Source organism: Paramisgurnus dabryanus, chromosome 4 (assembly GCF_030506205.2).
Source record: "Paramisgurnus dabryanus chromosome 4, PD_genome_1.1, whole genome shotgun sequence".
NCBI classification, from domain to species: domain Eukaryota; kingdom Metazoa; phylum Chordata; class Actinopteri; order Cypriniformes; family Cobitidae; genus Paramisgurnus; species Paramisgurnus dabryanus.
In genome coordinates, this window is record NC_133340.1 from 13,892,036 (window position 1) to 13,907,429 (window position 15,394).

At 41.4% G+C, this 15,394-nt stretch overlaps 1 protein-coding gene across 1 annotated transcript; it reads left to right on the forward strand.

The window, feature by feature from the left end:
* The first annotated feature begins 5,017 nt into the window (after positions 1–5,017).
* LOC141282092 (general transcription factor II-I repeat domain-containing protein 2-like) lies at positions 5,018–7,774 on the forward strand. Its single transcript, XM_073814565.1, has 2 exons — positions 5,018–6,832; positions 7,532–7,774. The coding sequence occupies exons 1-2, from the start codon at positions 5,018–5,020 to the stop codon at positions 7,772–7,774; spliced, it is 2,058 nt and encodes a 685-aa protein (XP_073670666.1).
* Positions 7,775–15,394: the final 7,620 nt, after the last annotated feature.

Below are 15,394 nucleotides of genomic sequence, written 5' to 3' on the forward strand. Positions count from 1 at the left end.
TAGATCCCCCCATCATGAAACATCTTGTAGGCTTGCAATGTACAAGGTATATAGATGGCAGTGGAATATACCTACTGCAGAAGGATGGTACGGTTATTTGAGGGCTCTTCACTAAAGAGTTTGAAAACTCAACAGGCAAAGAAGAAATTCAGGGTGGACGATGTCTCCTTTCACCTGCAGTGTAGTGCTGATGTTAAAGTTTGTTTGAAAACAGCCTATAGCTGGATCTTCCTTGTCTCTTCAGGTGTAGTTTTCCAATGGTGGTGCAGTAGTATACTGTATACTGTATTTACCCCCAAGGCGGTGGGATAGAGTACTGAAACGGTGAGATCTTATGTCTTGTTCTGCAAATACATACAGCATGAGATCTTATGCATTGAAAGTTTTGTTCTGCATACAGTTCTAGAAAAATTATGAGACTCCAACAAAATTATATTTCAGATTTTTTACATTTACTTTTTCTACAGTATGTGTTTAGGTTAAAATGACAAAAAAATCTAATATTTTCAGACCTTGAATACTGTGAGGAAAACAAGTTTATATTCAATTTTAAATAGCACAATAATGTTTTACATGTATTTAAGCAGAGATACACATGTAAAAATTTATATTTGTAACCTTAATTATTAATCAGAGCTTTCATGCGTCTTGGCAAATTTGCTGCACTCACAGAAAAAATGTGCCAAAGCTGTCCCTTTAGTGTTTCTTCTATTTAGGGAAAGATATTTATACATTTGCACTCTAAATTCTGTTGGGTTATTTTTAACCCAATACTGGGTAAATATTGGACAGAACATAAATGAACCTGGGTAGTTGTTTAAACAACTAGTTTAAACAACCCAGCATTGCACTGAAACAACCCAGCATAGGTTTATTTATTAAATCAACATGTGTTCTGTCTAATATTTACCCAGCATTGGGTTAAACATAACCCAACAGAACTGTAGCTTTTAGGTACTAATATGCACTCTTTAGGTACAAATGTGAATTTTCCTTTTGAGGGAACTCAATGCTGCATAATGAAATGACATTTTGGTAACACCCAGCGTGTCCTCACGTAAAATCTTTGTACTACGTGAGTCCATACGATCCTGGCAACAGTATCCGGGATGAAGTTAGGTCAGGCTTACACTGTAAAACATTTTCAGAGAGTATTGGGCCTAATAGCAGCATCCAACATAGTTCCCTTTGGTCTGCTGCAGATGAGGTTGTTACAGTAGTGGCTTAACTCTTTCACCGCCAGAGGTTTTTTAAAAAGTTGCCAGCGCCAGCGTTTTTCATGATTTTCACCAAGTTTAATGCCTTCCAGAAAATGTTCTTCTTTAAATATATAAACAAACAATATACCAATACAGACCCTCTGCTTTTAAAAAAAAAAAAAAAAAAAAAAAAAACGTTTCATCCTACCTTCAGTGGTTCTTTTGTAATCAGCTTTTGAATATGGGTAGGTTTCTGCAAAAACACCACATTTTGAGCAAAAAGCAGAGGTAATTCAATTTTTGTGACGGACTTTTCATAGTTAAATATGGTGTACCGCAGGGATCAGTTTTAGGTCCTATCCTGTTCTCATTATATATGTTACCTCTAGGAGACATTATCAGGAAACATAACATAAGTTTTCACTGCTATGCGGATGATACCCAGCTTTACATTTCCTCACATCCCAGCGAAACCCACACATTTTCTAAGCTAACAGACTGCATTAGCGATGTTAGTGACTGGATGGCATATAACTTTCTTAAGCTCAACTCCAATAAGACAGAGATGCTTATTATTGAACCGAATCGCTACAAACATAATATGTCAGATTACAAGTTGCACATAGATGGCTGCACTGTGGTACCATCTTCCTCGGTTAGGAACTTAGGTGTGATGTTCGACAGCAATTTATCCTTCGATAGTCATATCGGCAACGTCTGCCGCACAGCATTCTTCCATCTTAGAAATATCTCAAAAATCCGCCATATACTGTCTACATCTGACGCAGAGAAGCTTATCCATGCTTTTATGACCTCTAGAATAGACTATTGTAACTCGCTACTTGGGGGATGCCATGCAAATCAGGTAAACAAGCTGCAGCTAATTCAAAACGCTTCTGCAAGAGTGCTTACTAGATCTAAGAAGTATGACCACATAAGTCCAATTCTAGCATATTTATACTGGCTACCAGTTAATTATCGCATACAATTTAAAATATCACTTACCACCTACAAAGCCTTAAATGGCCTAGCACCCTCATATCTTAGAGAATTACTATCAGAATACAATCCATCACGTGCACTGCGTTCGCAAAACTCTGGTCTCTTAGTTATCCCTAAAATATCAAAAGTGTCTAAAGGTGGAAGATCCTTTTCCTACTTAGCCCCTAAGCTCTGGAATGATTTACCAACCGTTGTCCGAGAATCAGACACAATAGATACCTTTAAATCTAGACTTAAAACTTTTCTCTTTAACAAGGCATTCACATAATTTGTTTTAGTAATGGTACTCATCTCACAATAGATAGCTTGTACAACCTGATAAATAAATAAACTAAATCCTCATTTTCGTCAACATTTCAAAGCATGGTAAATGCTATTAATAAACTTAAGAAAATGTTTAATCTCTCCTTACTTGTTTACATATTTGCAGCAAACCATGGGCCGAGGCATAAACTTTCAAAAACAAATTTCACGTATAAAATAGAAAAGGCTACATATAAGGAAAAGAAACGCTACTTTGTGCATATACAAACCACAATACAAGGCCAAAACTTCAACACTAGACCAATAAAACCCCGAATCGGGCCATTAATTGCCAAGCGCAGAGGAGTGATTGAAAATTATGTATGGAATTATGTTATCACTTGTTCGGCCCTCCACCTGAGGTTTCTGAGTCGAGTAGGGGAGTACTGTGAAGCCTAGACAGGCATCAGGGAGATGACTGGCGCAGTCACGTCCCCGTCTCCCCTTTACTCCCTTGCTCGTCCGGATTTTAATAAAGCTCGGTGGGTATAGATTTGTGGTGTTAAGCCCACTAGTCGGGGGCGGGACTTCAGTCCTTAAAAGGGCGTCACTGCATCCATTTCCTAAAAACATTCGCCGTCCCGTGCATTTTTCTCGTTCTCCCTAAACCGAACTGTGCAGAGTCTGTCACTGGGATGACGTATCTTCAATACGTATATGTATGTGTGTGTGTATGTATGTATGTATGTATGTATAAGTATATATATATATATATATGTATGTTTGTGTATATGTACATGTGTATACTGTACATATGAATGGCCCCTACGCTAATTGGGTTTTGTTTTTCTTTCTTCATGTCTCGTCCTCGTCTCCGAGGACACTTGAGACAAACAGACCCAGTTCCGGTAAATGTGAAAGTTGGCACACCTCTGACTCACCGGCAGACCGTCAACGTGATGCCCAGCTGATGCATGACCAACGACCACCAGCAGAACCCGCTTTACCTCCGCCTAATCTCCTTAATCGTTTCAATGTATATATAAATATATCTCCCAAGGGTTTTTTCCTCCTAAGACTTTTTTTTACTTCCCCTGCTGAGTCTGGGGTTTTTTTTCTCATAGGGGTTTTTCAACCCGGGGAGGCAGCCTTCTTGGGCTTTACTTAGCACCCTCTTCTTTACGTTACATTAGCAATACGCACGCTTATAATGTTGATTCATAGCCGCAGCAAATTTAGCTGCTATCGTGTATTATGTTGTGCTATCTGTCGTTTTTTTAAACTTTCCACTGCTTCTATTACTGTAAAGCTGCTTTGAAACAATCACAAATTGTGAAAAGCGCTATATAAATAAAATTGAATTGAATTGAAAAATTGAATAGAGATCCCATTCAGAGCGATCTTTAAAACAGACACGGACATGCAGCCGCTTGCCATAGGGCAATACTTCCGGGTTTAAAAAGTTGTGGAAGGACACCACCTGGTGGATAATAGCGGTATTGCGGAAAGACAGAAAATCTCGTCATTGGCGGGGAAGCGTTTTCTCTTAATTGACGAGATATCTCGTCAATGGCGGTGAAAGAGTTAAAAGCTAAGGGTTTTCCCCCAGGGGCAACACATTTCGGATAATCAGGGTAACACCAGATCCTGAACAAGGGTGAGAACAGACAATATGACAATGATCTCATATATAAATTATCAGGGGGGCCTGAGGTCGTACCCTATGTGCAAACTTGCACATCATGTCCTTCTCTGGGCCCAGGAGAAATTTCAGCTCTCAAAGCGATCTATATCCCTGGAATCCAGAATGTGGGAGCAGAAATCCTGTCGAGACAGAGGTTGAGACCTGGGGAATGGAGACTCCACCCGGTGGGAGAGAAACGTTCTCGGTATGTGCGATATGCCTTCACCTCTGTTAGTTAGGGCACATTCAACCAGGAGTATGGCTTCTCTCAGGCTGTCCTGTCGGGGTATCTTACCACCACACATTTATGAGGTCTTACAGTTTAGAACTCCCATCTGGTGCATGGTTCACAACAACACAGATACATTATATTATGGCATAGTGGGCATTGTCATTTCATGACACAGCGTGGAGTTCCCCCAAAAGGGAATGTCTTGGTTACATTTGCAACTGTGGTTCCCTGAGAAATGTAACGGGATGCTGCATCTCTTTGCCATGACTCCATGTACGTGTAGTGCCAAGGTTCTCAACAGGCGGCCCGCCGGCCGAATACGGCCCGTGTCCCTTTAAGATGTGGCCCGCAGCCTCGCGGACTTGAATTGCTCTCACGGGACTTTTACGTCATACGCCGAGCGGTCTGCGCAGCGAAGTGGAGCACACTTTTTAAGTCACGAACACCAAAAAAACTTTTACATTTTATTATTAAAATTATGTGATCACAACAGAACAAATCATTATATTTATTATATAACTTAAATAATTTAAAAAAATAAATTACATGTGTACAATTTTTATGCAACATATCGCGAGACTAGTCTGTAAGCGCCAAATCAGTTTACTTCATTAGCAAAACCCACAGAACTTTTTCAACTCTTACGTTATTATTTTGATGGCGACCAAAAAACGAAAAGTGGACGATGAAAACAGGACTTTTAACCCTGCGTGGGAATCTGAATTTGCTTTCCTTGAGGTAAAGGGCAAACCAGTGTGTCTCATCTGTCAAAAGACGATTGCTGTATTAAAGCGGGCTAATCTGCAACGACACCACGAACAACTTCACCCGGACTTCAAGGATGTGTATCCTCCTGACAGTAATCTCAGAAAACATAAAATACAGACTTTGCGAGACGGCTTTCAGTCACAACAATCGCTGTTTCACCGTCATGTTAAATGCAGTGACAGTGTTACGGAGGCATCGTTCAAAATCGCCTGGAATATTGCAAAAGCAAAAAAGCCAGCTACAGAAGGAGAATTTCTGAAAAATACATTTATGGACTGCGCGGAAACACTATTTTCAGATTTCAAGAACAAGGATGACATTATTAGACAAATTTCTAAACTACAGTTGTCCGACTCAACAATTACCAGGCGAGTAGAAGTCATTACAGATGATCTCTTCTCGCAGCTTTTAAAAGACATTGAACGTGCGGAGTATTTTAGTCTGGCATTGGATGAATGCACCGATGGCACAGACATTGCACAGCTTATGGTCTGGGTACGTTTTCTCAAAGGGGAAAAGTTTGCCGAAGAAATGCTGACTTTGTTACCATTAAAAGGCCAGACGCGAGGAGAGGACATTTACTCTGCGTTAAAAAACTTTTTCCATGGTCCAGGCAACAGCATCAATCTTAAAAACCTTGTTTCTGTGACCACCGATGGAGCTCCTTCAATGGTCGGAAAGGAGAAAGGTTTAATTGCTCTGCTCAGAAAAGATCCTGAAATGTCGGCATTCTTTTCATATCATTGCATTCTGCATCAGGAGCAATTATGCAGCAAACTAAGAGGCGGAGCACTCAAAGAAACAATGGACAGTGTGGTACGTATAGTGAACTTTATTCTTGCACACGCGCTGAAACATAGACAATTCCGATCACTCGTAGAAGAGTGTGAGAGTGCATATGGTGACTTGGCAATGCATGCAGAGGTCCGATGGCTTAGTCGCGGAAAGGTGTTATGCCGTTTTATGCAACTGCTTCCTGCTGTGCGCATGTTTTTGGAAGAGAAGGGTCAACATAATTTACTGTCTCTCTTAAATGACACATTCATTGAAAACGCTGCATTTTTAACAGACATAACCTGTCATTTAAATTCACTTAATCTCAAACTTCAGGGGAGGCAAAAAATTCTGCTGATGATGTTCAATGATGTGTCCGCATTTGAAACAAAACTGGACCTATTTGTTCAACAACTTAAGGAAAAGGACCTGACACACTTCCCTGTTCTGCAGTCCGTTGCACGATCGTCACCCATTGCCTACTGCCCATACATCACTGAACTAAAAGAGCAGTTTTCTCGACGATTCGCAGACATCAAGGCCATGAAACCTGTGCTGGCATTTACGGAAAATCCGTTTGCTTGTGACGTACTTTCTACTTCACTGTCAGTCAGAGATCTCCAGCTTGGAGTCGAAAGGGCTGTGTTTGAGGAGCAGCTTATCGACTTGCAGCACAATACCATTCTCATAGAAAGGCACAAGGAAGAAAGCGCAGACACATTCTGGATATCCTTCGTTCCTAAGGACAAATATCCCGCACTATTTCAGTGTGCTCAGAAAATCCTGACCTGCTTTGGATCTACATATGTTTGTGAGAGCTCCTTCTCTGCCATGGGAATTATAAAATCAAAGCTCCGCTCCCGTCTAACTGATAGACATCTCACAGACTATCTCAGAGCAGCTACAAGTGAACAACAACCAGAACTTAAAGTACTTGTGAAAAATATGCAGACTCAAATCTCTCACTAGTAAAAATCCACAATGCAACCATACTGGGACTGCAAAAAAATACCACTTCATGTACTTTTCAACTTAGTTTTTAAGATGTGTGGAAATATCATTTGGAGTTCATTGTTTTCACTGTTTCCATGAAAAGAAAAGTATTGTGCAGTTTGTGCATTATTTTAAAAATAATAAGTAAACATCAGTAATGTTTTGTGCTTATTAAGCTATGAAGTAATGTGTAGTTATAGTTTTCTCATACTCCTTTCCCATGCAACAATGTGCTTTATCTAGAAAACCTGGTTCAAACGAATAAAAAAAGGTTAAATAAAAATTAATATAAGCCAGTGGCCCTTTGTATCTTATGTGATCAAAATGTGGCCCTCTAGGCCCTTGAAGTTGAGTACCTCTGGTGTAGTGCTTGCTTCATGTTTGGAAGCTAGTATGCTTTGTTTGTGCTTCCCTTGTATACCATCTGATTCCACGTCACTTGTGATGTCATCACTCCATGCCTTTATAAGAGCTTTGTATAGTTGTAAAAAGATGTCACGTGAGCGCACGCTGCTAGTGTATTCCAAAAGTGTAATTTTATGATGCAGCATCTTGTTTCCGTTCTCAGGTAATGTCTCAGTTACAGATGTAACCCTTGTTGTGACGAGATGTGACGTCTTTGTTCCGTTCCTTCAGGGAATGAGATTTACATCCGTAACTGAGACATTCCCTTTCAGTCGATCTCTCCGACCTCACATCAGTAACAAATTAATTGGGAATCCCTACCAAAGTACCAAGGGTGCTGCCCCTTCCCCTTCCAGTGCCCTGCGTAGGCCTCTAGGTGTCGTCCAGCCTGCAGCTCTACAGATGTCTGTTAATAAGGTGCTTGCAAGTCAATGCCCAGGAGGACATGATACTGCTAGTCGTGTGCACCCTTAACCTGAGAAGGCATGCCCTGTAGTTGATTTGCCAGGACAGTGTTGTCCACTATGCAGTGTGACATCTGCTGTCCTCCGTAACTGACAATGAGCTGTTTTGAGGTTTTAAAGCTTTGTGTTCGGTCCATATACAGGCGCAAAGCACAGGCGGGACACAACAAAGCTAAGGCTGGGTCAGCCTTCTTCGGGGCAGCGCTTGCAGATTCACCACCTGATGCTTAAAAGGGGGGTGGAAACCCTGGTGGGGCTGATCGGGCATTTCCGGGGGTCCTCTTGATGAGAAGAGCACCACTTCACGAACAGATTCTACTTCAGTGCATAAGCGTGTCGTGCGGATGGTGCTCGCGCCAAAGTGATTGTGTGCACTATCTGCTCGGGTAAGCCACTTAGAACCTCCACATACCATTCAAGAACCACATGTGGAGATTCCATAAGTCTGGATGCAGGTTCCATATGGTGCGCCCTGCTTGAAAAAAAAGGTCCTTCCTCATGGGTATCTGCAAGGGAGGGGCTGTCGCGAGGTATACAAGCTCTGTGACCCAGGTTCTAAGGTGTCAGTAGGGTGCCACTAGTAGGACCCTCTCTTCATTTTCCCTGACTTTGCACAATGTTTGTGTGATCAGGCTCACTAGGGGGAATGCATACTTGCGAAGGCTCTGGAGCTAGCTGTGTGCTAATGCATCTATGCAGAAAGATCCCTTGGGCAGTGAGAGGGCTCTGGTGACACAAACAGATATACCTGTGCTGTCCCAAGCTGTCTATAGATCAGCTGAACTGTATGGGGGAGGAGTCGCCACTCGCCCGGGATGTGAATAGCACAAAGCGGCCCTAAGATGCTTCTGACTACACAAAAGGAGATGTCGGGAGAGTTGCGACATGCGGTGGGAGCATAAACTACAACGGCAGTATTGTCTGTACAGACTAGAACATCTTTGCCCCGTAACCTGCTTTTGAGGTGGATGAGAGCAAGATTCACTGTCCACAACTCGAGGCAGTTAAAATGCCTGTGCAGCTGGGATTCCGTCCAAACTCCTGAAACTGCGTGCCTGTTATATGTGGCTCCCCACCCTGTGGTGGAGGCATCTGTGAATACCACAACATGACTGGAGACCTGTTCTAAGGGCATACCCACCTGAAAAACAAAAAAACAAGAGTTTGGTGGCAGGTCGGAGAGATTTCCACCCAATAGGTGATGCTTTGCCATGCCCATCTCAGGACAACTCCGTGAAGCCAGGGGTGAAACGGTCTCATATGAAACAGCCCGAGTGGTTTTATTGCCGCCATGGCTGCCATATGCCCCAGGAGCCTCTGATATAATTTCAGTGGGACTGCTGTGCTGCGTTCTAACAGATTCAAGCAGTTCAGCATTGACTGTACATGTTCCTCTGTGCCGTTTTTTCGTCTGAGTCCAATATCATACCAAGATTTGCTCTAGTTCAAGTTGAACGAAAGGTCCAATCAGGAGTGGTGCCTTAGCACCAAGTCCCTGTCTTCTCATAATTGCTCTTGAGAGTGTGCTATAATGAGCCAATTGTTGAGATAATTGAGAATGCGAATGCACTGTTATCTTATGGCAACAAGGGTTACCTCTGTGACCTCTGTGAAGACAATGGGGGACAGGGAAAGCTTGAAGGGTAAAACTTTGTACTGATATACCCATCCCTCGAACGCAAAGTGGATAAAAAACCCTTGTGTAGGTCCGCCAGCGCCTTGGCCTGGTGAACCTGAAGCATTGCCATTAAAGGCAGAGTCCATGATGTTTGAAAGCCAATGTTGATATTTGAAATCACCTAAACAAACACGCCCCTACCCCAATAGAATCTGGACCTTCTGTTGATAGACCCGCCCCACACATACGCAACCCGGCATTTGATTTGATTTGATTGGCTATAAGTGTGTTTTGGTAGTCGGCCCGTCTCCTTTTCCAAACCGTTTTTCAAACATCGTGGACTCCGCCTTTAAGTGCAGGGCTTGAGGCCGCCTCAAGCCTGTAAGCACTTCCCATTTAGTGCAGAGAAATGCATACAAGCCTGCGAGGGCAGGGATGGCTTTTCCCTCCAGAAGGCAGTCGGGGTCAGACACAGCTGCATCATGACAGACCGCTCCACTGTTGGGACAGCCATGTAACCCCTAGCTCCCACAGTGACTCTCAACCCAGAGAGCCTGCCGCTTGGACCAGATAGTACTATGGGTGGTGTGGTGTGAGGCAGTCGGATCGGGATGCCTCCTTTTTTGAGGTAAGAGAGCAGCGTCCTCAGATCTGAGACCTTCCCACAGTTGGAACATGAACCATCCATAAACGCTGCTTTAGCGTGCCAAATGCCAAGGCACAAGAGGCAGCAATTCTGACCAAAGGACCAAAATATTTGTAGCACCCAGAAACACACGGGTTAAAGGACATTGCAAAAACCCTGTGAACATGAGGAAAACCATGTTTTTAAAAAGACATAAATAAGCATGCAGAAAAACATGCAGTTTAGTTAATGTGGTGGAGGGGTGTATAAGATTAACTGAAAAGATAAACACAAAAAAACCTACAAACACTTTAGATTAATTAACAACAGCAGAACACACTGTTCAGTCAAGACATGTACATGAATTTTGCTGTCAACTTGTTTATGCAGATAGTATTTTATAAGCTTGATCATGGTTTCTATTATTTAAGGCTATATTTAAGGTACTGAGAGCTGTCAAGAGGGCATTATTGTTGCACAAAAGTAAAAAGCAGATGATGATGCACGAGCGCGTACCTCTCTCACCTCAACCGTTTCCTTTGCCTTTGCACAAAACTGGACGCGTGCTCTCAGATACGCCCTGAGCTCTTTATATGCAAGGAGTGTTCATGGGAGTTGTAGTTTCGTAGTGTCACACTGCGCATTGTTTATTATCTCATGTGGCTTTAAGAAAACTACAATAACGCAAACGTGGCTAGAAGGACTCTTACCCGCCACCACTGAAATCTACCCGCATTTGTTGGCGGGTGTTAATTTCAAGCCCTATGGTGTTCTGAATGACACATCCTTTTGGTGCCCTTCTTAAGATCACTGGGTATTCGAAAGCTTTTATTCATGTGATTTGCCGAGAAGATAAATAAAACAGATAATTCACTTAGTGCCCCCTCCCTGTAGTGTGATGTCATTACTATTATAACCCATTCACTGATGCTTTGACTCGGAGAGGCACAGTACCGGCAACATGTGAGAACCCACACAGCAAAAGGACTCCGTGGCGGATCAGTCGCGGAGGTATCGCGGCTTTCGGAACGGACCCGCGAAACGGACCCGTGTCGGCGTCCACTTGCGCGCAGTGACGGATCCGCAATGAAGGCGGATCGCGGACCCGCCGTGGCCTCGGGCTGCATACGCTCCGCATCCGTGGCGCAAATTCATTCATATATCCGCCGCGGACCCGCAACTGACTCATTTAAAGTCTGAAATAAGCTCCGGGACGGATCCGCAACGGATGCAGACCGGAGCTACTGACTCCGGAGCGGTTCCGTTACGAATCCGCTCCAAAGCTTATTGCTATCAGGACCGGGTCCGTTTTGGACCCGTTCATCTCACTTTCAAATTCAAAATCCCTTCTTACTGTAGGATAAAATAGGATACACTAAACTAAAGGATAAAACCAAAACTATCACTAGACCTGGCCACTGCAGCAATATAGAACCTAAAATCTGCATTGTCTTGTATTTTTAACCTAACAATATTGTAAATAGGTATAACAGAAAAGTTTCACTAAAATATATCAATTTAATGTACAAAATAATTACTACTCAATGGAAATATAAAATTGCCATTTACATTTATGGACAGTTATAGCATATTCTGTTTTTGTTTAAAAATATTATTTTTGTGGTCAAAACCTAATTTAGTGCTTTATAGGCCCAGGTCAATGCAAACATAAAATACTTGATCTATTAGGCTACAACTTCAATGAAATGCTGCACTATGCACAGCTAAAACATCTGACAATGAATAACTGGAGAAAGACAAGTTGTTCAACAAAAATGTTTTTTTTTTATTATTTAATCATTTCTCCCATTACACGTCTCCTCGTTGCCCGATCTGTTGCCAGGTTGAACACAGCACCTGTAATCAAACAGACAGATATTGGTATGTAGCATCCAAAGTCATATGCTTATCATAATAACACCACCGAATGAAGTAAAAGTACAGTTTTTTCACTAGAAATGTACTTGAGTAAATGTATCCTTAAAAATCACTTTAAAAGTACTAGTTACCCAAAACTGTAAATGGAATTCGTTACACACCTCTGGTTAAATCACCCTGTTTACAGCCGCTCAAAATAACAGACAAGAAGATTGTCTTTACCAACCACACAGTCGTTTTGACCGACACCTGCATTCATTTAGTCACTGATTAGGTCACATGGCATCTTGCAGTGTGACCGTGAGTCTGAACCGAGTCAAACAATGAGTAAATTGCCAAAGATTAATTTTCATTATAAAGAAGATGGCAAATACACTACACCAAAATTGCCAACATGTAAACTTAATAATGCACAGCTAGGGCCATTATCCACGAGTGAAAATGCTAAAGTTTTCCTAATATCAACGTCATTCCAATCATTAGTATGATTAAAAAACAATGTTTACTGGCACAATTATATCAATACTTACTCAAAAGAGGGTTCAGCTGAACCGTGTCCCAGCAAGAAAATCTCGATTGACAGGTGTGCATCGTTTAACCGTTCAGTAAAGGCGCATCCGAGGATCCGACATGGGTCCGTTCAGGATCCGCTGTTTGACAGTAGAATTTACCGCGCTGCCGGAGGCGGAGCTGATCCTCTGCGCGGCTCCAAAACGAATCTGACAGTCACGCGGGTTTGGCGACTTGAACGCGGATCCGCATAGGAGTCTCCTGCTGTGTGGGAAGTACCGGAACGCAAGAAAGAGTGCAGGTACAGTAAAGATAAAAATGCACTTTGAGCACTGTTTGTGCCAGTCTTTTAAAGGAAAAGCTCTTTCAGTGGCATTTAAGCACACATGGGAGATGGCATCACACACTAACCAAAAAATTGGAGAAGTGGCACCACCACTGCAAAGCCGTAATGCCAACGCCTTGTTGAAGGAACTCTCCAGACATTCTGTGCTTCTTTTCAGCAGACAAATGCTCGGCTCCAAAGGAAAAAGCAACTGATGCAGTGCACCTGCTGCTCTCTTATACTCGCCCGGCGGGGCGATGCCAACATATGCCGACGTGACATTGAAAGTGACCCACTGAAAGGGAACCATGATTACATACGTTATCATGATGTTTTTAAAAGTGTCCCGCCCAAGTGACAGCTTTTGTATCTATATTTGAGTGTGTGTTTGCCAACTTTATGCCATTACTAAGGTTTGATTTTGTTAAAATTCCAACAGACACTCGAGTGGTATGGCTGTCATATGTAAAAATGCAGATTTAAGGTAAATTTGGAGTGGTTTTCTAATTTTTACAGAGCTGTATACAGAGGTAAACAGGTATGGGTAAAGAGGTCTGACATTACGTTATAGACTACTGCAAACACACAAAGGCATTCTAATATTTTACTCCTGTGTGTTGTAGAGGTATTCTAATGAGTAAAAATTGCTGCTTTTTAGAGATTTGGGCTTAAATCCAAATATATTATTTAGTCCTTTTTCTTAAAGTGGATCTAGCCCTGGTCTTTGCTTTCAAATGTTGGCATAGACAAGTATAAAAAATATGAGCCCTGTTGCTATAACTTGTAGCAGCCAACACATTTTGGCATTTTAGCCTGTAATGAAATGCTTACAAATGTTTTTTTCCCACTTTTTGTTAAAGAAAAATTAAAATGTATCATGTACAGTAAAGCATATATTTTCAAATACATAAAGTTTTATTTTCAAATGTCATTTCAAAACATTTTAACAGTTTTAACTTTTTTGGTTTCTTGAACTGTTTCATCTTGCAAGGTTTTAAAGTTTTTGCTATCTACATTTCCTCAGTTTTTAAACAGCACAAAAAACCTAATGCCATCAAAAAAGCACCCAGCGTGCCGAATATAAATGTTTAATCTGACATTTATTTGCAGTCCAGTGGGTTTCATTTGAATGATGTAAATCTGCAGAAGTGTTTACCTTCAGCCCTAGTTGTCAACAGCTATTGAATTGCACAGTCCATGTAGAAGGGTGGGCTCTCAATCAGACAACGCTCAACAAATTTTAAGAGACCTTACATTTCTTAACATTGAGGAAAATAAGACACTAATTGAAGTGATAATTTAGTCACAGATTAATTACAATTTACTATCTGCTGATGTATTTTTTTATGAACATGAAGCAGAATTATATATTTTATAACTCTGTGGTAAAAGATGTCTTACTGTCAAAGTCTATATTGACTGAAGACAATGTTGTTGGGGCTGTGCACTACTGTCTGGGCAGCGGTGAATGTTAGAAAGAACAGAGCTGGTTTGCCAAGCAGAACTAACAAAGGACTTGTGAATGATGCCGTGTGGACGATCCTGTTAGAGGCGGGTAAAGATGTATAGATTTTTAAATCTGAGGTAGGATGATTCTCACATGTTTTGGCAGAAGTCCAACTAGTCATAAAATTAATTTCCCCTCCATGATTAACCCTGATTTGAACAAAGGAAGACCTGGGAATTTCAATAAAGCTTACGGCATACTTTATTTTCTCAGTTTGAAATGTGTTGACTTGCCAGTCCCTTGTGGGTGGTTTCACAGGCATGCAGGCAATCTTTCGAGTTATTATTTCTTCCCCTGTTTTCCTTGTTACTGTAAGTTTATGAGGATGGTGCCCATATATTCCCAAACTGCTATGCATAAAGGAAAATAAAACTCACCCTGGTGTAATAAACAATTTGATTTTTAATAAGCGCAGCATGACCCAAACATCGGGATGCTCTTAAACACGTACTGTCATGGTAATGACTATGTTTCATATGGGACAGTTAAAAGGATATTACTGGGTAAGCTGGTGTGGTCTAGTCTCTTATTGTTAGCTCATATGCAAGCCTACTGCTCACAAGTATAATCTCACTCTATTGCACTGCAGTTTACTCCTCAGATGAGCAGGAAAATGAATGAAAGCTGATTAAAATACCCAACCACAGTTTTGATCCATATCCACAGATAGATTAAAATATGCACGAGAGTGTGAGATTGTGTGATTACTTCAATAAACTACAAAAGCAATGTCTTAAAAGCTTATGAGCAAGTTTTACAGCTTCCCTAATAAAACACATAAAAGGCCTGTATATTTTACATTTAAAGCTTTCTTCTGTGCATATATATAAATTCATTTTTTATTAAGCATTTATTAGTTTTATAACTAAACACTAAATGCCTCACTACAGAAAACTTAATTAAGATTGTCTTAAGTGAAACATGTTAAAACAGTCAAACAAATTATTAATAAACAGATAGTACATTAATATATGACTGTTTGAAAGACAAAACGAAAGATACCAAAAAGCACTGAAAAGAAAAACTTTGCATTAAGTTCAGTACAGAATGGACGTTTTAATGATGCACACGGACATCTGTCAGTCTAGGGTTAACCTGTCACGAGACTACAGGGGTTAAAACAAAGACGCGCGTAAGAGACAGTCGCCGTTTCCCTCCACGCACACG

Bases quoted from the DNA above. Each gene is read 5' to 3' on its own strand.
- LOC141282092 (XM_073814565.1), top strand. From the start codon at position 5,018: ATGGCGACCAAAAAACGAAAAGTGGACGATGAAAACAGGACTTTTAAC. The intron at 6,833-7,531 runs GTACTTGTGAAA...CCGTTCCTTCAG, and splicing joins AACAACAACCAGAACTTAAA to GGAATGAGATTTACATCCGT.